At 31.4% G+C, this 22,172-nt stretch overlaps 1 protein-coding gene and 1 long non-coding RNA gene across 3 annotated transcripts; both read right to left on the minus strand.

Moving 5' to 3' along the window:
* Positions 1 to 789: 789 nt before the first annotated feature.
* LOC118033370 (RINT1-like protein MAG2) lies at positions 790 to 5,570 on the minus strand. Its single transcript, XM_035038325.2, has 4 exons — positions 5,082 to 5,570; positions 4,893 to 4,985; positions 2,911 to 3,014; positions 790 to 2,819 (listed from the first exon to the last, which is right to left on the minus strand). The coding sequence occupies exons 1-4, from the start codon at positions 5,383 to 5,385 to the stop codon at positions 906 to 908; spliced, it is 2,415 nt and encodes an 804-aa protein (XP_034894216.1). The 5' UTR covers positions 5,386 to 5,570; the 3' UTR covers positions 790 to 905.
* Positions 5,571 to 6,983: 1,413 nt separating this feature from the next.
* Positions 6,984 to 13,539, minus strand: LOC118033369 (uncharacterized). 2 transcript variants are annotated; one of them, XR_012168095.1, is made up of 5 exons: positions 13,431 to 13,539; positions 13,098 to 13,317; positions 10,891 to 10,977; positions 8,586 to 8,673; positions 6,984 to 7,256 (listed from the first exon to the last, which is right to left on the minus strand). It is a non-coding gene; the product is annotated as an uncharacterized lncRNA (long non-coding RNA). The 2 variants fall into 2 exon arrangements; XR_004684847.2 differs by lacking the exon at positions 10,891 to 10,977.
* Between the last annotated feature and the right edge of the window lie 8,633 nt (positions 13,540 to 22,172).

Below are 22,172 nucleotides of genomic sequence, written 5' to 3' on the forward strand. Positions count from 1 at the left end.
ACCCAAATATCCTAACATAAACAATAGAGTTCATCACAAAAAAGAGAGAATATATTGAAAACAAGATATATTTGGCTCTTAAAAAAAAAATTATAAACAGTAAACTAGGATTTTTAATCATCAAGGAAAAAAAAAAGAAAATAAATTTAAGAAGAAAATTTCAAGTCAAGTTTAGTTTTTCTCAATTCAATATGTTTCTTCTTCATGCCCTCTCCTTGCCATCTTCCTGACCTAGTTTAAGATCTGAATTTCAGGTTTTAACCAGACCGTTCAGGTTAATTTTTTTTTAAATAAAAAATAAAAATAACATCGTTTTAATTAAAAAAATCAAATAAAAATCAATAAATTATAACTAAATTTTTAATCGAATCTTACCGAATCAACTTGTCAAGTCATCCCCAGTTTTACCTTGTTTTTTTTAAACTTGACTCGGTTATAGTGCTAGATAAATCAAGTCCTAGATCAAACTATTAGATGAAGCTGGATTTCAAAACTTATTATTGCTTTCTTTCTTTTAAATTTGTTCAAACAATTTTGAAATTAAAAAACCACATAATAAATTAAAAGCAACCACACGTATGACTCTCACATGTGGTTGATTTATAGACTTTTGTTACCATACATGATGGAAATTGATGTTGAAACAGATTTGAGATTTATGAAGGATAATTGAAACAAATGCATATATTATTTCAAGTAAAATTAAGATAATACATAAACCTTAGATAAGCAAACTAAAATTTACCCTAAACTAAGAAAACCACATGTAGTTTCAATAAAAAATGAATATAAAAAAAAAAATGCCAATTCCATTAATAGACTCGAACCAACCTGCTTCCTGTTTTATTCGGAACATGCTACACCCCAGGTGGATAAAATTAACATGGATTTTGATTTTCCATCCTCTAACTCATAAATACTCTTTTGTTTTGTATCTTCTCTGCCTCTGCTACATTCAAATGGATAATGCCGTTCTCCTTCATCCTTTTCCCTCCTCCTGAGATAGTATCTCGGAGCTGCTCCTCCCTCATTGTTAACAACTTCAAGCCATCACTGGTTTTAGGAAAGAAGGCTTCAGGCCTCAGGCACCAAGCCCTGAATACTCCAAACAAAATCTCCATATCACAATTAAGCCTTTCAACACCAGCATCATGAAACTTCACCATGCTCATAAGAAGGCCATTAAAAAGCAAGTGGTCAACCCCGGCTGCCAAACTTCTCCAGGCACCAACAAAATCTATCCGGTTCAAATTTTCTTCTGCTACTGCCATCTTCCCTTGCAAATAATCTAGAGCCCCGACTAAATTTTTGGAGATTGTCCAGCTTTCTTCACCCTTTTCTTGCCACTGCCTCCTGTTTTTCATATATTCTCGGCACCTAGCATCAAATCCCCTCAAAACAGCGACTGATATCCTTTCAACCCACTCTTTTCTAAAATTTTCCAACTTCTTTATCTCCTCATCAAAAACACAACCAACAGGTCCATCAATTCGCCCCGCCAAACCACTATTATCATTAATCCCTATTCCCAGTTGCTTGCTGTGATCAAATCCCAATTCAAGAAAAAAGGTGTCCTCACACCATTCCTTCAAAACAGATTCAAAGTAGTGAGCAGCATTAACAGAGTTTGCAACTTTGATTAATCCATTGTCATCTGTTAATGCAGTCAGTCCTTCAGCTTCTTGGCACCTGAGTAGCAAACAATCCAAATATCGTTGCGTGATAGACCCACCAGCCATTTTCAGAAACCTTGACCTCAAAAAGGTGTTAGGCAGTGATCGGCATCGATCAACTACCAACAAAAGTCGCCGAACAAAGGCACTTGAAACTGCAGGAGATTTGTAACTTTCAAAACCAGATAAAAGAGCACCTTCAATTTTTGCTGTCCAGTTTCTCTCATCATCAACCTCAGGTTTTAGCTTCTCAAGTGTGTCATTAAGTTCAATTTCTGCCCATATATCAAGCCAGTCAGGTTGATCACAGAAGACTGATAGAGAAGAAATCTTCTGCAGGTTGCCATCGTCCTGAAGGGAAAGCGAAATTCCAGAATGCGTTACCAGAGACTGAATCTGTTTATCAAAAGCAATCATAAGATCAACAAGATGAAGCCAAGAAAATCTAGCCTTCGATTGAACACCACTAACGCTCTCCCCATCCAGTTCAGCAACATACTTGGGGAATATCTCTTTTGCCAAGTATGTTATTAAAGAGGTTACCATTGCTGAAATCCATTCTTCTCTGCAACTGTAACCCACTAACCTTGCTTCATCAACCAGTGGTTGCAATAATTCATCCATAGTGTCGACATAATCCCTGGTAATCTTATAGACAAGAGCAAAAACGAATTCTGGCTTATCAATCCACTTTGAAAAATGTCTTTGGCATGCAATTGAAATAGGATTCACAAGTTCTTCGATTGCCCAAAGTGGTTGCTGCAGGGCCACTTTCCTGTTGTGACCCTCAAGTTGCCGTGATTTTCTCCGCCACTGCAGCTCCTGCAAGTGACACAAAGCAAGAAAGTTTTCACAGTACTGTTGTTTAAGAAGCCCTTGCATTGTGAAAAGAGGATTGGAGACTTCAGCTGATTTTCCAGAATCAAGGTTTGAGGACGTCAAAGTGGAAAGTGGAGGTGGCCATCCTAGGGATCCAAGAAGTGATCGGTGATCTGCAATTGCCTGGGGTCTTAATGTGGCAAGAGCTCTATCTATTCTGTGGTCAACTGCTGATACAAGACTTGTCCACTGAGGGTGTGTCTCTGTAACAGAAATTAAAACATCTTCTGAATGTCCGAGTCTTTCAATAGCAAGCAGGCGCATTTCCTGCAAATGTAAATTTTTTTTTTTTTAAAATGATGCAATAAAAAGTTATTTGCAGCATTATTTACATTATATTTAATTAAAGACTGCTCACTTCTACACTCTGTGTGGAAGAATGCTTCCTTAGTTTTCTGTTCATTGTAGAAGATACCGCATCCTCAATATCACCAACCAATGTATCAAGTTTCAATGCCGTCTCTGAAAGGTGCAAGAAAGTTGTTGAGAAAACTGACAAATTTTAACCACATGCTTTTTCTTTAATTTTTTATTTTTATTTCTCATAAATCTTAATAATTACTAATAAATTAAAAAAAAAGTTTTTTGTAAATGTTAATAGTCACAAATAAATTTAAGCAATAGAAGGGGCATTTTTATAACTATTTCTACAAAAGATAAAAGGAAAGGTGGCAAAAAGAACTCTGAAGTTCGTAGTTAAGGGGCAGATTTTTTAATTTTTCAAAGTTCAGAGACAACTGCTTTCCTTCATTTGCAAGTGTTCAAAAAAAAAAAAAAACTCCTTGTGAATAGGAAAAAGTAGGTGAGATGGCATTCGGCAATCCAAAATGTATTTGACTTGAAAAGGGTTCCAGTATATTATATTAGGGTCATTTCTATATTTATTTGAAGGCATTACAATTACTGTGCTTTCAAATTACATATTATTAAATACTTTTATTTATTCTATTGCAATAAGTTATATTATCAATCAATAACTTGACTGGTAACCCCGTAATAATGCTAGGTGCTAATATTGTAACACAATTATCACTCAAAAATTATATTGTTACCTTTCAAAAGAAAATAAATATTGTTCATTTTGTAATAAGCGATTACAAACAGTTAAGTAGATTCTTCGAATGCATCATAAAATTATTTAGCTAATAGCTCTGTAATTGTGATAGTTACAAAAAATTAAGTATAATTTTAATAGAAAAGTTCTTTATTACCTTAGAGAAGAAAAAAATTATTTGTTGCCAAAAAAAAAAAAAATTAAGTAAATACAAACTAATAAATAACTACACTTATTGTATAGGGACTTCAATTATTATTTCATAAACTTAAAGGCACTATAATTTTACGCCTTCAAGTAACCATAGCAAGCACCAGTATATTTTTGGTTTAGGACATGTCCGGTTCAATATCTTAATATTGGCAATTTCTATGGTTTTTAAGGCATTATAAACATAGTAAGTTACCAACTAATAAATATTTTTGTTTATTGTATCATTATGATTTATCTTACCACCCGGTAGCTTAATTAATTATACTGTAATTATGCTTTTAATAATATTATTGTACAATTACAACTTAAAAAACACAGTGTTACCGTCAAGAAATAATATTATTCACTTCATAACAAGTGATTACAAACTGTTAAATGGACTCAATTAATGCATCATAAAAATTTAATTTATCTTTCCATAATTTAGCTAATTTCTTTGTGATTATGACACTTACAAACAATTAAGTATAGCTACAATAAAGGGGAGATGAGCAAATGGTAGGAAACACAACACATGTAAAGAAAGATGGCCTGGTAAATTCATATGATTGTTAACTCGTGCACATGAACTTCATTACATCCCACATTCAGCACTCAAAAGAGCCTCCACCATGCCATAAGATTAAAAGAGAAACGAGGAAACAAAAAAAAATACCAAGGAAGCAAGAAGTACTAACTGATTTTGATGTTGCTATCAACATAAGAAAAGGTGAAGAGGATTGGTCATTTGAGGATAATAGGACCAATTCACCTTTAAATTCACAAAACCATGTAGGAAACTGTGAGTATCCATCAAAATCCATTCCCATGTTAGGTAAACTAGAGAGCGTGCTGTGCAATGTAGAGTTGCCACAGAAAACAACTCATCCTCCAATTGTGCAAGAAAAATACATAAAGCCTATTCGGGGAATCATCAGGAAACAGCAGAATATAAACCCTCCATTTTGAGAAACATAGACAAAATACTTCAATCGGGTGTGAACCACAAGTATGAAGCAATCAAGCAGCAAAATCTTGGAATACTTAACAGCAACATTTACTCATTTATTTCAGAAATAAAAAACAAAACTGACCCGCGTAGACCCGAACCGTTTCGACTCGAGCCACCTCCTTGGCCAGCGCTGGTAGTGCCTCGCCCAATATCCCCTCCTTCCTTCCTTGTCCATCTAAACATTAACAATTCTCAACAAAAAATACCATAGATACAGAAAATTAAAAAGCAAAAAATAGACAACAACAAAGGATTGAAACTGAAAGCGAACCTGATGGTGATAGAGAAGAAGAAAGCGGTGGGGGGCAAGTGAAAGAACGTAGATCGGTCAACTTGGAAGTGGCATCATCGAAAAGGAGATGAATTCCATCGGAGAAGGAAGCGTAAGAGAGGAGAGTGGAATGGAGTCTGGAATTGAGGTCGATTAGGGTTCGGTCTAAATCGAAACACTGAGATTGAAGCTCGTCGATATAGCTTCGTGCTCGGCTGAGATCTTGTTCACTGTTGAGAAAAGAAAGAGTTGAAGAGGAGAGAGACGATACTGGTGGCAGAGTTATTTGGATTGACGCGTCCATTGGATTGGGAAGGGAAGAAGAAGGTGTGAGTAAATTTGATGGTTGAGTGAGGGTAGTTTAGGGACATCCCTCCCCCTCCTCCTCCAGTTACGTTAGTGATGCTTGCTTTGCTTCTCCGACGAATGATTCTATTCCATTCATCCAACAGAAATTACAGAGTAAATTATTACGGTTTCATTCAACATTTAATTTCGTAGTCTATATTTAATTTAAATTTAATTAATAATTTATTATAATTTCTATATTTAAAATAAAATATTAAATCTGGTATACCCATAAAAATAAATTGAATTAACACTTTTAATTACTTTTTTTATTCAAAAAAAATATTTGTTTTATTACAAGGATGATTCTTTATTAAATATCGGTGCTTGAATTAATTTATGCAACTGTAAGGAGTCGAATTTCTTCTATGATAGAGAGAAGGAGAATCAGAAAGGAGCATTATTTTAGTTTATAAAAGTTAGGAAGCCTTCAAGAAGACAAGGGCATCTTTCACCCTCGTAGCCTTCCACTGTCTTATATTATTCTTGGGGCAAAGTCAAATTTTTCATACAATTTAGAAGGTGTTTGGGATTTTTTTAAAAATATTTTTTATTTAAAAATATATTAAAATAATATTTTTTTTATTTTTTAAAAATTTATTTTTAGCATGCATATCAAAATAATATAAAAATATCAAAAAATATTAATTTAAAATAAAAAAATTTTAATTTTTTTTTTATAAAAAAATACTTTTAAAACACAAAAATAAATAAAACTTTAGTCTTTTTTATATAAACTACTTGATGCACAAAAAATTCACACTAAAGAAGAACTTCCACCAAATAAAAAATCATACACTAAATAGGAAAATATAAATATTTCTCCTAATAGGAATTTCATACATAATATCCAACAAAAACTCTAACAAATAAAGTTTCGTTTAAGATGAGAAAAGGTTAGCAAGAAATAAGAATAAATGTTAACTATGCTAAGAAAAATAGTGAAGAAAACAATATCGAAACTTTGTAAATTAAATAATCCAAGACGTAAAAGTTGTAATCACATAAGGAAACAATGTAAACCAACTTTCAAAATCAAGTTATGATAAGAAAACCCAAATTTGATGATTTAATAAAATTTAAAATAATTATAAAAAAAGACATATACTAGATTGTATAATAAATCTCTCATTAAAAAAAAAAAGGTGTGGAAAAAGCATTATTCACCAAAACCCATTATATTGTAAATTATAATAATAATTCATAGTGTGTTTTTTATTTTTATTTTGATCTTTTTTTTTGTTATTGTTTTTTTTATTTAATCATTGGGTTGTGTGTTTGTTGAGATTTTGATTTGATAATTTGTTTTAATTTTATTTTTATATAGTGATAAGGATTTAGACAAATTCTCATGCATTGGATTGTTACTTGATTTCATAAAAAGAAATCAATTTTGGTATTTCTATGAAATTTAAAAGAAATTGACCAAATTTAGAAACAACTAGTTTGACTGCCTGTGCTTTGCTACGGGCGATTTTAGGTTATGAATGAAAATGCAGTTTTTTACCAAAATAAGCATAACATGCATGAAAAATAATAATTGCTATCCAATGATAAAAAGAACTGCAGCTAGGTATAGTATCAAAGGTTTGATAATATAGATAAAGTTATAAACAACAACAAAATGCAAATAAGCTGCCAGATTGCTGAGCACTTAAAGGACATTGTTGTTTCCAAATTATATCAAAATTACAGAGGCAACAGTCATGATAATATAGATTAAGTTATAAACAACATCAAAAGTGGAAATAAGCTGCCAGATTCCTCTCCATGTTCTTGCTATAGGAATCTAAATCCAAGTCATTTGTAGAGGAATTGCTAGTTTTTCTGCAATGTAAAGTCAATAAAAAAAATTATGTAAAGACAAAAAACCCAAGTCATTGTTGTTTGTATTTTTTGGACATGTTAAATAGCTTTTCACAAAAATGTTTTTGGTTTTTTTTGTTTTGTGTTATAAATGCAATTGAGGGTTGAAAATTATGTGAACATTTATGTAGTAGATGAAGTTAAATGCGTGGATGAAGCAAGATATAAAAATTGTCCATTTTTTTTTTTTACATTATTGTATATACAGTTTATGTAGTCATTATAAAACCTTTTTCAAAGCAATAAAAATCCTAAACTGAAAAAAAGAAAAAGAAAAAGTTTTTTTCTAAAAATACTCCAGCATCACATTGCTGTGATTATTCCTTCATGGAAGATGAAAGAGGGGAGCATTTGAAATCATGTGAGAAGAAACAAAACAAAAGTTTGTTGTGGCATTAAAACGTAGTGAAGAAATTGAGTGCAGTGTATGCATGGATGGTGTGCTTTCAAAGCCTACAACACCTAAGAGAAGGATTGCAGCCCTGCCTGAATGTGGATCATCCATTGTGCATATCATGTATCAGGAATTGGTGTCATGGTTCCCCAACCTCTGGGATGACTTTAATTTACAGCATTCACCAAGAAAGTAACCATATTTATTGCAATTGTTTAAGCAACATATGCACATATATAATTGTAATGATTTCTTTTTTATCTAAGTATTAAACCATTTCAGGCAGAAATCATACACACTGAAATTTAAAGTCGTAATTTAATTGCTAACTATATATAATTTAATTCATAGGCCAATGAAATATAAAACAACATGCCAAAAATTCTTAATTCAACATACAACACCTTAAATTACCATGTCAAATCAATAAACAATTTAATTCTTCATTTTGAAGCATAGAAGCAATAACATTGATTGCCTAAATTATTTCATCAGTTAACCTAGCAATTAACACCCAAATGAAAAAATCTTCAACATATTATTATTTTTTACTCTTAAGCATATTTCATTTCGAAATGCATCTCTTTAAATAACCTCTAACATGAGTTCAATCAACTCTTTTTTTAAACACATATCACTAAGCATGAATTCAAGCAACACCTTTAAAAAAAAAAAAAAACACATATCAGCAAGCATATATTTCCCAGCAGAGCAAAACAACACCCTAATTTCAAGCTATCATGCAAACAAAGAATAAGCATTGACTAACTTAACTTAAGCTCTTTCAACAACAACAAACATATTCTAAAAAATTTAGTAGAAAATAGCTTGTAAGAAAGAATGAAACAACTAAGAACCAGAACACTGTTTAATTAAAAAAAGAGGCATGAAAATACCTTGTCAAACATTCCTTGAAAGTGGATAGCAAAATCAATAGCCTACATGATTAAACATTTTGAGAAGATCCACACAAAATAAAGCAACCTGCAAAACAAACATTTTCAGATGCACAAATCCACTAATCAGCCAAATTAGCACCTAAAATCCAGATGGAAAAAAACCACAAACAAATTGTTTTTCTCATATCTGAAGCACCAATCAACTTCAAATGCCCCATCTCAAATAACAATTTTTTTAAAAGGGAACAAAACAACGTGAAGCTTAACAACAATGAAGCCACCTAAGGCTTTGTGTGAACATAGTGCAGGAAAAAAATGTTATTAGATAATGTATGCATTATGCTGATGATGTTACAAAGAAATGAGAGAACACAATACAACTCACACATTACCTAGTAAACTGGAAAAAAAAAAAAAACATGGAACCCATTCAAAGGCATACATATAAGATGACAGGAAAATAAAAATAAAAACAAACAAAACCACATAAGCAAATGAAAACAATAAGGGGAGCTGTAGTTACTGGAATGAAAAAAAAAAAAAAAACAATGCCACATGACAACCCTTGCCAATTAAAAAGACCACATGGATTAGAGCAAAAAACTCTCAACTATAAAAATATGACCCAAAATATATAAAAAAAAATTTGCATGGACAAAGTAATATTTAAATAATGATGGGTTTTAGTATAGAGTTGGTGTTTTTATATAATGATGGGTTACATTAATTTTGCATGGACAAAGTAATATTTAAATCACAAACATGTATTTATTTGGCATATGTGCTTTTACAGCCTATGGAGCACAATCTTTTGTTCTTGAAAATAGATGATCATGTCATGCACTTGTCTTTTTACCTTTATGTCAATATATTTCTAATACTTTATCAATAAAGAAATTCAATATATTTCTAATACCTCAATATATTTCTAATATTTCAAAAAAAAAAACGAATTAATTTGTAAAAAAACAAACATAAAAATGAAAAAAGAAAAATACAGCAACAAAAGTTGCAGGCAAAAAAAAGGTGAAGTCTGAAAATAATGGTGCAGTTGTAGCTTGAGTGACACAGGAAAAATGTGGTGTTACAGCTCTCTGCAACCTAGAGATAGTTCAACACTAATTGGAATAGCATGCTTGCAACAAATGTTTAAAAATAGAAAGTCACCAAGCAAATTTAAACTTGAGAGATGGACAATAACAACAATAAAAAAAGACATGCGATTATGAAAATTGAAAGCAAATATTTATGAAAAATGTATTCATTTGGCTGCAAAAATGATAGTTGTTGCAATGGAAAGAAGCAAATGCAACAATAAAGAAAGTGAGTGGAATTTGCTACAATAAACAGAGTTGATACCAAATGAATAATTTTTTTTCCAACCAAAATCTTGTTGAAAACCAAATCAGCCACCAATTATATGCAATTAAATTGAAAATGATAATTCAGCCACCAATTACATGCAACTAAAATTAATTAAACTCATGGTAATTAACAGCATAATTTCAGAAAGAGAATTTTCTTTATGCAAGTTTTGTTGAAAACAAAAGCAGCCAGCAATCATATGTAATTGAATTGAAAGATCTTGAAATGAGCAATGTATATTCGTGGAGAGAAAATAGAACCCAATAAAACAATAATGGTTAAGCATAAAGTTGTAAACCATTTCAGGCAGAAATCATACACACTAAAATTTAAAGTGATAATTTAATTGCTAACTATATATAATTTAATTCATAGGCCATGGAAATATAAAACAACATGCCAAAAATTCTTAATTCAACATACAACACCTTAAATTACCATGTCAAATAAAAAAAACAATTTAATTCTTTGTTTTGAAGCATAGAAGCAATAACATTGATTCCCTAAATTATTTCATCAGTTAACCTAGCAATTAATACCCAAATGGAAAAATCTTCAACATATTATTATTTTTTATTCTTAAGCATATTTCATTTCGAATGCATCTCTTTTAAATAACCTCTAACATGAGTTCAATCAACTCTTTTTTAAAACACATAATCACTAACCATGAATTCAAAGCAAACACCTTAAAAAAAAAAACACAAAACACATATCAGCAAACATATATTTCTAGCAGAGCAAAACAACACCCTAATTCTCAAGCTATCATGCAAACAAAAGAATAAGCAATTGACATAAACTTAAACTTAAGCCTTTTCTTTCAACAAACAACAAACATATTCTAAAAAAAAATTTAGTAGAAAAATAGCTGTAAGAAAGAATGAAACAACTAAGAACCAGAACACTGTTTAATTAAAAAAAGGCATGAAAATACCTTGTCAAACATTCCTGAAAGTGGATAGCAAAATCAATAGCCTACATGATTAAACATTTTGAGAAAATCCACACAAAATAAAGCAACCTGCAAAACAAACATTTTCAGATGCACAAATCCACTAATCAGCCAAATTAGCACCTAAAATCCAGATGGAAAAAAACCACAAACAAATTGTTTTTCTTCATATCTGAAGCCACCAATCAACTTCAAATGCCCCATCTCAAATAACAATTTTTTAAAAGGGAACCAAAACAACGTGAAGCTTAACAAACAATGAACCACCTAAGGCTTTGTAGTGAAACATTGAACATAGTGCAGGAAAAAAATGTTATTACATAATGTATGCATTATGCTGATCATGTTACAAAGGAAAGAAGAGAACACAATACAACTCACACACATTACCTTTTTAGTAAACTGAAAAAAAAAAAACATGAACCCATTCAAACTTATACATATAAGATGATAGGAAAAGGAAAAAAAACAAACAAAACAAAACCACATAAGCAAATGAAAACAATAAGGGGAGTTGTAGTTACTTGAAATCGAAAAAAAAAAAAAAAAAAAAAAAACAATGCCACATTGACAGCCCTTGCCCAATTTAAAAAGACCAAATGGATTAGAGCAAAAAAAACTCTCAAGTATAAAAAAAATCTTTTTTTTTTTTATGCTAGACTTCTAGTCCAGGATTATGAAAAGGAGTTTAAAAAAAAAAAAAAGGCTGTGAAAGATTATAATGAGGGTTTTTGCTAAAACTCTATGAAAATTCAATGGTCTTTCCATTCAGCTGCTATTTTTTTAAATTCCCTAAAGCATGCAACACAATTGTCAAACTCTGCAGGCTTCCATGCCCAAACAATGTTAAATGTTCTAGAAGATTAGGCTCTGTTTTTTCTAGCCCAAATACACGAACCATTTTGGGAACATATTTGTCCTTTTTTTCTTTTAACCCCCCTCATTTATATCCCACCAAACACAAATATTACATGAAATTGTTTGGGGGCTGGGAGAAGGCTAAGGTAATTTTGTGCTTGGAGTGTCCTTGGGGCTAATGCTATTAAATTTGATTTGCTGAATGTTTATAGTCAAATATTACTGGGGCATAAGAATTGGTATAGTACTAATAACAAAAAAGACAACAAATAATGCTACAAATAATCATTCAACAAAACTAAAAAAAATTAAAGACAACTAAAAGGAGCAAAATCTTAAAAATACAGCAAAGCAACAATTAAGAAATCTGGCTTTCACATGAAAGGAAAAAGTTGGAAAAAAGTATTGACATGTCTAAACAAACCTCTAAGCACAAAGTTCATAACTTGCGACCCAAATTGATTTGAAACTAAAGCTGAGAAAAAGTAGAGAATAATCTTAAAAAACTAACCTTTGTCATAGTATAACACAGGGAAAAAGTTAGGAGCCACCACACCCAAAAGCAGAGCTTAAAGCATTATATATCTTTGCAGGAAAAAAGGAAAATACATGCCTACCAACATGATACAAAGCAAGCAACTGGATGTCACAAAACAAATGTGATTGCTATGACCAGATATGAAATAGAGTCCTTAAAAAATATTCCAACAGGACAACCCACCACCTACCCAAGTCAGAATTAAACTAACAAATCAGCCCCCCCACCTTGTCTCCACATTTCCCGCTCAAGAAAAAATGACCAAATATGAAATAGATTTCTTAAAAAATATTCCAATAGGACAACCCATCACCTACCCAAGTCAGAATCAAACTAACAAATCAGCCCCCTCACTTTGTCTCCACATTTCCCACTCGAGAAAAACACTGCACATCACAATGGCAGCAACATGCCAACCTTGACGTGCATTAAATGTCTGTCAGCTGAAACAACTTAAAACCATACTTCTCTTCTCCTTTCATCAGCATGCTGAACCAACCCACTCTCAACTATCTCAACTAAGACATCCAAATGCATGTCAACACCTTAATTCTTGGGGGGGAAAAAAAATACCAGCACAAAGAAATGCAAGCAGATGTATAAATAAGAACCACAAAAAGACTTTTTAATCCCATGCCAAGCCCCTAACAAACAAAGCTTCACTGTCAAGTGATATATTTTGCAAAAAAGCAAACTAAAAATTAAATTAATTTTAAAAAAACCAAAACTGGTCAGTCAATCACTACAATAATATACAAAATCTGACCAAATTACTAATCACAAATAAACTCACCTGCTCTCTCAATCAAATCTAACCAAGTGGGCGTTGCATTTAATGTAGCATACTGAGAACACATACAACCCAGAAGAAAGGACTCCTAAAATCAAGCAAGCCAGATTTTCTGGTGGCGGCGACGTCTCTGTAGAATAAAGTCCCTTTCCCTTTTAGCCTAAGCCATCATGAAATCCAAGCCACCGTTCACTCTTCATTTCTTGGTCTTTCCTTTTGGGATCTATATTATGTAATTATAAAATCTGTCCGTGAGGACCCAAGCAACAAGAAAAAGGAGGAGCTAAAATTCCCTATCAGACAAAGCTCTATAAAGTAAGGAAGAAAATCACTTACGGATCCGGATCCCATTCTTTTTGAGTGAACGAAACGCAAGCTCCGCCCAGACCTCCTGATGAGAACTGAAATGCAAACTGAGATCTTGGAGTGAAACCAAGACGATCTTGGAGTGAAACCAAGACGATCTTCCCTCCATGAATTCCAACTTAGCACGAGAAAACACTAAGCTCCAGCCCACAGTAATTACACACAGTGGGCACAATGTTTCCTTAAGCCTTTTTAGCATTTTTTTTAATTAAAAAAAAAACTAAAACAGATCATGGAAGAGATAGATCTGGAATTGTGAATGTGTTATTTGATTTATTTGGGAGGTGTTCTCTGCGTTTGTATCAGAAAAAACAAAGAGATGAAAAGCTTTACCTGTAACCTACTAAAAAAAAAAACATAAAAATATAATAAAAAATGCATAATTGAAAACAGTAAAAAGAACCAAATTTATTTTTTCCTCAAACTTCAAATCCTCCATCTAATTTCTTCTTCTTCTTTTTTCACTTGTTTTTTTTTTTTAATTTTATACTACCTTGATGATTTTATTTAAACTGGCATTCTATTTAGTCTAAAAAGGGCAAATTGATTTTAAAAAAACCTTGGAATAAAAAACATCGTAAATAACTAATACATATGAATAGAGAATACACAATGTGATTTGCAAAATAAATCCCACATGCCTTTTAGATTTTGTTATAATAATTTTCTATAATAATAATGGCAAGATGTCATGCCTATAATGGTCATGCATGCAATTTAACTGTGTTTTTTTTTTTAAAAAAAATTATATTATTTTTTTATATCATTTGGTTATTTTAAGATGATATTAAAAATAAATTTAAAAAAATAAAATTATTTTAACATATTTCTGAAACAATTTAAAATACAATATGTCATTCACAAATAAATACAGTATATTACCAGTTACACGCGCTCGGTAATCAAAATGACCTTTAGTGAGCGTTTGTTAGCTAGGGGCCCCGTGCTTTAACGAACGAAGCCTCTTGTTTTCTAGATCTCTCGATCTTAGCAGAACAAACAATCTGTCCATATCTAGACCATCAATCAGATAATCAATCAATAGTAGGACTCCATCAAATGGTGGAGAGCTAATGAAAGCTATGCTCACACCTTATCATGTGTCCACCTGACTACACCCACACCTTAATACCTTTCTTCCCACCTTGACTTCACTGCTCCCAGTTGCCAAGCATTGCTTCCGATTAACCCACCGAAAACCTCACATCCAAACAAAAGCCCTAGCAGCTCTTATAAACCTCCATTTCATCTCCGATCAATGGCTTCTTCACCCATGTTGTCTTTAACCAGAGTTATATCATCAAAATCCCAACTTTTCAAACTCCTTCTCTTCTCCTCCACCCGCTTCCCCTCTACAACCGAACCTGATACAGACTCCACCATTGATTTCTCCTCTACAGGTGACTAATATTTCTTTTTTACATTTTCATCGTTTTGATTGATTCTTGTGAGTATATAAAAAACAGTCTCATAAATACCCTTCAGATGAGGATGATGCTGCTGCTGCTGCTGATGCTGAGATTTATGGCCGCCCCCACCCTTTTGTCAAAGAAGGGCCAGAGTTGCTGTATGATCTGAAAGACAATTTTGATGCCATCTATGCAAGAGTGGACTTACCTGGGGCTAACAAAGAAGGGATAAAGATGTGGGCAAAATCTTTCCGTGAGGACCCAAGCAGCAAGAAAAAGGAGGAGCTAAAATTCCCTATCATACAAAGCTCTATAAAGTAAGGAAGAAAACCACTTACGGATCTAGATCCCATTCTTTTTGAGTGAACGAAATGCAAGCTCCGCCCAGACCTCCTGATGAGAACTGAAATGCAAACTGAGATCTTGGAGTGAAACCAAGACGATCTTCCCTCCATGAATTCCAACTTAGCGCGAGAAAACACTAAGCTCCAGCCCACAGTAATTACACACAGTGGGCACAATGTTTCCTTGAGCCCTTTTAGCATTTTTTTTTAATTAAAAAAAAAACTAAAACAGATCAGGGAAGAGATAGATCTGGAATTGTGAATGTGTTATTTGATTTGTTTGGGAGGCGTTCTATGTGTTTGTATCAGAAAAAACAAAGAGATGAAAAGCTTTACCTGTAACCTGCTAAAAAAAAACATAAAGATATATGGTAGGGATGCTGCCACGTGCCCAAAAAAATAAATAAAAAAACAGTGAAACAAAACTGGCTAAGACTTGCCGCAAGAATGAATTTTAAATGTAAACAGTGCAATCCACAATGATTTTAGACACAATCCACAGTGATTGTCTGATCTGTTTTAGTTTTTTTTTTTAATTTAATACAAAAAAACATCATTTTTTTTTAACAAAAGGGGCTTTCAAGTCTGGTACTTCATCTTTTCTATTTCTTCATTTTTTTTAACAAAAGGGGCAACAATACAAACAAGATGCCGATCGGAGCTAGGATGAGTATTCACACACTGCTCAAAGTCTACAGACTTCCTCATACAATGGCGTGTATGAAACGCTTGCCATGAACTCTTTTTTTTTTTTTTTTTTTTAAGTTTAGACTCTTGATTTTTAAAACTTCTTTGATTCAGTCCTAAAACATTTTAATTGCTTTTTTATTTTATATTTTGAGTTACTGAGTTGATTGAAAATTATGCTTCATGATTTATTTTGTTTTGTTTTTTTTAAGTTATCATGATGTCCAACAATTATCCTGGTATTATATTGTTGTTTAATTTTATGATTGTTTATTTTTTTATATATAGTTAAATGAAATATGGTTTCGGAAAAAAAAGTTACTAAATTTATGGAGTTCATGAGTTGGTTTGCGGCTTTGGCAAGATAACTTTTTTTTTTATTGGATTCAATTTTATGATCGTTTATTTTCTTACGATATAGTTAAAAAAAAATAGTTTTAGAAAAAACTATGTTATTAAACTTTATAGAGTCTATTAACTAATTTATGAATTTGATGAGTTAACCTGGATTGCCTTAGTTTATTGGTTTATAGGTTAACTTTGGTTGACCCAATTCACATGTTTAGTAGGTTAATTTTTTTTATTTTATCATTCAACATTAGGTTTACTGGGAATTAGATTTCATAATTATTATTGTTTTTTATTTTCTATAAGGTTATCACAATTTAAAATAAATATTTTAATATTATGTTTGTGCTCGATCTTATGATCGTTTATTTTTGTTATCATATAATTAAATAAGCAATTGTTTTAAAAAAAATCAAGTTATTAATCTTAGTGAACTCGATGACTTAGTTTGCAAGTTTATTAGGTTGATCTAAGTAACCCAGTTCATGGGTTTGATAGGTATATTCATTGAACCTGATGTGCCTTTGGTTTTTTTTTTTTTGTCCTTTAGTTTTCTTAATTGATTATTTTTTAATTTCATCATTTGATATTGGATTTATTGGAAAATATGCTTCATTATTTATTTTTTATGCTTTCTATAAGGGTATCACGGCCTCAAACAAATATCATAATATTAGGTTGATGCTCGATTTTGTGAGCATTTATTTTTTATCATACAATTAATTAGAATCTTTTAAAAAATATAGTTTTTAAACATGCAAAACCCAAGACTTGGGTTACGAGGTGATCTGTCAAATCTCAATATTAAAATATTATCAACTTGAATTGATATTTAAAAGCATAGCCTTATTTTTATTGGTATTATGAATAATGATTGCATCTAATGTTTGATGTAAAACTATAACTTTTGAAGGTAACACCTATGACAACCACATAGGATAATTTTATTTAAATCAATCAATAACATGTCTATCATATAGAAATGTATTTATTTTGAGTGTTAACAATGTCTTTTATTTTATTTTATTTTATTGAAGTCATAAAAGAGAAAATAAAGGTACAATTAAATCTTCAAAAATTTCAAATTCAAATTCACATAATTGATGATTGTAATCAAGAATATTTCCTTAACTTTCAAGCCTCAAGAAACATAAAATTCATTAACTCCTTGAATTTCCGCACACATGTCCATTTTTTCTCAAACAAATCTTAGTCATTTTGTCTTCATCCTCAACAACAAAAAACATACGTGAAAGCTTGATATAATTTTAGAAATATAAAAAGGAAGAGTGATATGAATTACATATCATTATTCCTAAGGGACCAATGAGTCAATTAATCTTTAATTTGTTTTACCAAATCATTAATATTGAATTATTGATGTTTTGTCGTAAGAATGTATTTATAGCTCTTTTTTTTTTAATTATATTCAAGGTATGTGTAATACTATATGTATATATATCAAAGAAAAGAACTATTTATGGTGTTAAACAATCAAAGATATACATTATAAGAAGAAGAAGAAGGTCGACTAACCTATTGAAATTTGAAAATAAATAAATTTATATATGCAATTTAAATTATGAGTATATGGCTTCTTTTACCGAATTGTCCATACTGAATCTATCTTAAAACTCAAATAAATGGGCCATTTAAGTACATTAATGTGAAATTCTTTCTTATCTCACTTCCTTTTTAGGTTATATATATTAAAACATTCCTTTTACTAGTAACATTTTATACTCCCTTCTATTTTGCTTATTTTCTAAAAATGATTTAATTGGTTAATTGATAACTTTTTCAATACCTTTAAATCTTTTTTTTATTAGATTTTTTTTATAATGTTCATAGTGTCAATATATTATTCATCTTGTAATTTGAATTGTATATGTTGTTATGCATTTATCCTTTTATTATATCAACTACTTCCTTTTAATTGAATACAATTTAATTGTTACTAGTGTGTGTGTATATACTTGTTAGCTATGAATTGCTTTACCATTAATTTTTTTTTTAATCTTATATTTTGATTTATAATTCTCTACTATCATAGTTGAAATTTGAATGTATACATCAATGAAAAATTTAAGTTTTAAAAATATTTTGCACACAAAAATTAAGAGAAATCAAAAGCATGTGGACTTAGGTTTGGATCCTAGCCTAACCACACTATACTTGGAATCAAGCTTGAACACCTCTAGGCTAGGTAACAATCTAATAAGCATAGGATGGACAACTCGCCATCCATATTCTAAAGACTTCAATTTTATATATCTCCCAAACTCAAAGTTAAATTGTATAATTTTTATTTCTATTAATTTTTATGATGAGATCTTTCATTAGAAGATACCTAACTAAAATTTTCTCTCTATTCTCTATTGTCTTTATACATCTTTTTTGAGTTTCTTTTTGTATTTCTTTTCTTTACTTTTTTACATTTTCAAATCCAATTATGAAAATTAATTTATGTACAATTAATGGTTCTTATATGAAAAAGGGGGTAGAGATGAAAATTAACTCTTTTTATTAGGAATTAGAATTCATAATTTGTTTTGATTACTTTTTATGGGGTTATTCAAGTTTCATGACTAAAGTCGCGAGTTAATCTGAGTTGACTTGAGTTATTCTTTTGTGTTTTTTTTTTTGTTGATTGATTTTTTTTTCAATTCTATCCTTTAATATTGGGTTGATTAGAAATCAGATTTCATAATTTATTTTGATTTACTTTCATTGAAGTTATCCTAATTTGATGATTTGGGTCGAGGATTTGGCTGGTTAACTCAGGTATTTTTTTTTAGATGATTTGTTTTCAATTTTTTTTAGCATTAGGTTAATTGGAAATTGAGATTCATAACTTGTTTTAATTTTTCTTTATATGAGAGGTTAATCTAGGTTGACACAAACAGATCCAATATATTATCGTCTTATTATTTTTTAAAAATAATGTCGTCTTGAATCTTTTTATGTTAAACTATTTTTTTATTAGTCATCCAGATTGTTTTAGGACTCGCCAAGTTAACCAGGTCATATTAGGTTAACTCCCATGCATTTTAATTTTTTTTTTCTAGAAAAACAATAGCAACACCTATATGTTTCTTTTTATGTTAAAAAATTTAATCCAATCCACATCGTAGTACAGGTCAACAATATTGTAAGATATGAAAACTTGTTTCTTGTCAATAAAATAAAAATTGGCAACAAGCTCTCAAAACTTTTATATAAAAAAGTAATTTTTAAAAATGGTTTTTTACACTATCAGCCTATGATTTAGGAGTCATGTCGAGTTTCAGTTCAAAAAATGGAAGTGGATCATGCCTAAGCTAGAGTAAGGATGTGCAAGGCCTAATCAACCTTTGACAAGATTCAAATAAGGTTAGTTGTGGGCCATTTAGTAGGTGTTTGTTTTTGTGGATGCTTTTTCTTTTAGAGTATACCACAAAAATAAATCATTTGGTTACATTTTAAACATAAGTTTCTGTTTGTAGGACCTATTACTATTTACGTTTAAATTGCAGAATAACAAAAAGCAACTTTAAGCTGTTTTTTTTCTGAGTTGCAAACACTGTGTTCTAAACTTCCCAAGCTTTGTCATCTTCCTCATCCTCTTTACCTATTACTAGCTAGTCATCCCATTTTTCATCATTTTGGTTTAGTTAGAAGAGAACTCAAAACTTCCTAGAACCTCAACAATTCCTCTAGAAAGTAGAAGAGAAAGAGAGAAGGAAGAAGAGCAGAAATAGAGGAAAGATAAAAAGGATCGCCATCCATCGGCCAAGCAACTCCTTCAGTTCACCACTAGCCTCCGCCGTTTTGATCGCTAGCCAGACATCGTTGCCGCGTAGGGTAGCCTGCTCTTCCCCTTCCCCTTTTTCTTCTTCTATTGCATTTCCTTGTTTTCACTGTTCTACAAAGTGAAAAGTGGAGAGTGAATTAATTCACTCTCCATTATTTATGGGCCAGACCTGGTCAAGTCAAGACCAGGTCCAAGTTATAGTTTTAACCAAAAATATATTTTACAAAATCAAACTTTACTAAAAGTGATTTTTATAAAATAGCTTTTTTTCAAACTACAACAATAAAAGTTATCACAATACCAAACACACCTTTAAGGTTTGAGATCTGAAGCTGAGTTTAGTAGGATCAACGACTAGGTCAGGACTTGGTCTCAAACACTTAAGAGTTGTGACAAGGATATGATTTTGTACAACTAAGAGTTGAGCCAAGATTAGTTATAAGTGGCATCAAAGAAACGTGTTTGGATCAGTCCATAACGTCCAGGGTCAAGTCAAGACCGGGTCCAAGTTGCTTACAAGCATATATTGGATCAGGTCTTAAGTCAAGAGGTTCAAGGTGCTTGAAAGTTAGATCAAGACCAAGTTTAGACTAACCTAAGGATTAATCCAGGATTAGATCGAGATGTTATGGGTTAAGCCAAAACTAGTTTAAGGTGTTAAGGGTCAGGATATGACTAATTCCGGGCATATGGTGAGCAAGGAAAGATCAAGTTCAAAGCACTTAGAGATCGAAACAAGACCTAGTCTAGGGTGCTTGAGAATTGTGTTAGGTCCAAGTTTAGCACAATATGGGTTTAAACAAAGTCAAGACAATGAAATTCAAGGCACTAGGGGGGAATCTAGGTTTAGATTTAGAACACCTTGTGTTGAAAGTAGGTTGGGTCTATGATATTTAAGGCTAGGTAATGGTTAGATTTAATGCTGCCAATAAAATGAGATTAGGTCTAGGCACTCAAGGTTAGGTGTAGGGTGCTTAGAGTTGGGTAGAGACTAGGTTTGAGGTGTGATAGGTCGAGAGCAATGTGCTAGAAGATCAATTTGGTACCGAGTAAGGAAATGACCAACCCCTAATATTTAAATAATATAAGCATTAGTTTTGATAATATGAGTATTTAATTAAAACTAAGTGTATTTTCTAACCAAACAAAGAAAAAGAAAACATCAAATCAAACAAGTTTCCAATTTTTAAAATCAACAACAAAAAAAAGAAACATAAAAGGAAAATTATAGCAAACGGCCTCTAAGTTGCGAATCAAGTGATTGTCAATCAAAGGAATGATTCCAACATTGTAAAAATAAAATAAAATGGACTGAATGCAGAGATGGGAATTTTATAACATGATTTATGATAGTCTCGATCATGGGAGAATGGAGAGGAGGAACAATTACAAAGGAAACAAGTAAAGTGTAATAAAATCAGGTAAAATCCTTTTTGGCGTTTTGTAGCACTAAAACCCATCCCTAGCTAGCATGCACAAAAGGTAACTGCTGTCACAACTCGAGCACACTTGTCAACGTATCGGAAGGAACAGTCAATAACAACACAACAAAAGATCCCTTCTTTCTACCTCGGATTTTCTTTTTTCTTTTTCGAGTTTCTTAAGTTTGACCGCGTCATTTTGCATAAAAGTCAACATGATGGCTTCAGATTTATACTTCTGGTTCCCTGGCTTTGACCACCCACTCCTGCTTGCTTCAAACTTCAATCCTTTTGTTCTAGATTTGTAATCTTCTGGTCTCATATAAACCACTGTTATTCTCATCATCTTTGTTTTTATATATTTATATTTCAAAAATATTTTTTATTTTTTTATTTTAAATTTTGATATACTATATCAAAAATAAATTTTAAAAATAAAAAAATATTATTTTAATATATTTTTAATTAAAAAACAACCGCTAGCAAGTCACGTTGCTATTTGGTCAATTGAGTCAGCAGGGTTACTCAAGAATCAATAGGTAATTTTTTCTTATGTTAATCATCGGAATTTCAAACTCAAAACTCTTCAGAGAGCTCATTGGCTTCTACAGAACTGTCCACTCCAACGGCTTAATCAAGCGGTAATAAGATGGGGTTTGACGGCCTCTGCAGTATATATATGACAATAGAAATATGTGATTGCTTACCAT

Source organism: Populus alba, chromosome 15 (genome assembly GCF_005239225.2).
Source record: "Populus alba chromosome 15, ASM523922v2, whole genome shotgun sequence".
Classification (NCBI taxonomy): Eukaryota; Viridiplantae; Streptophyta; class Magnoliopsida; order Malpighiales; family Salicaceae; genus Populus; species Populus alba.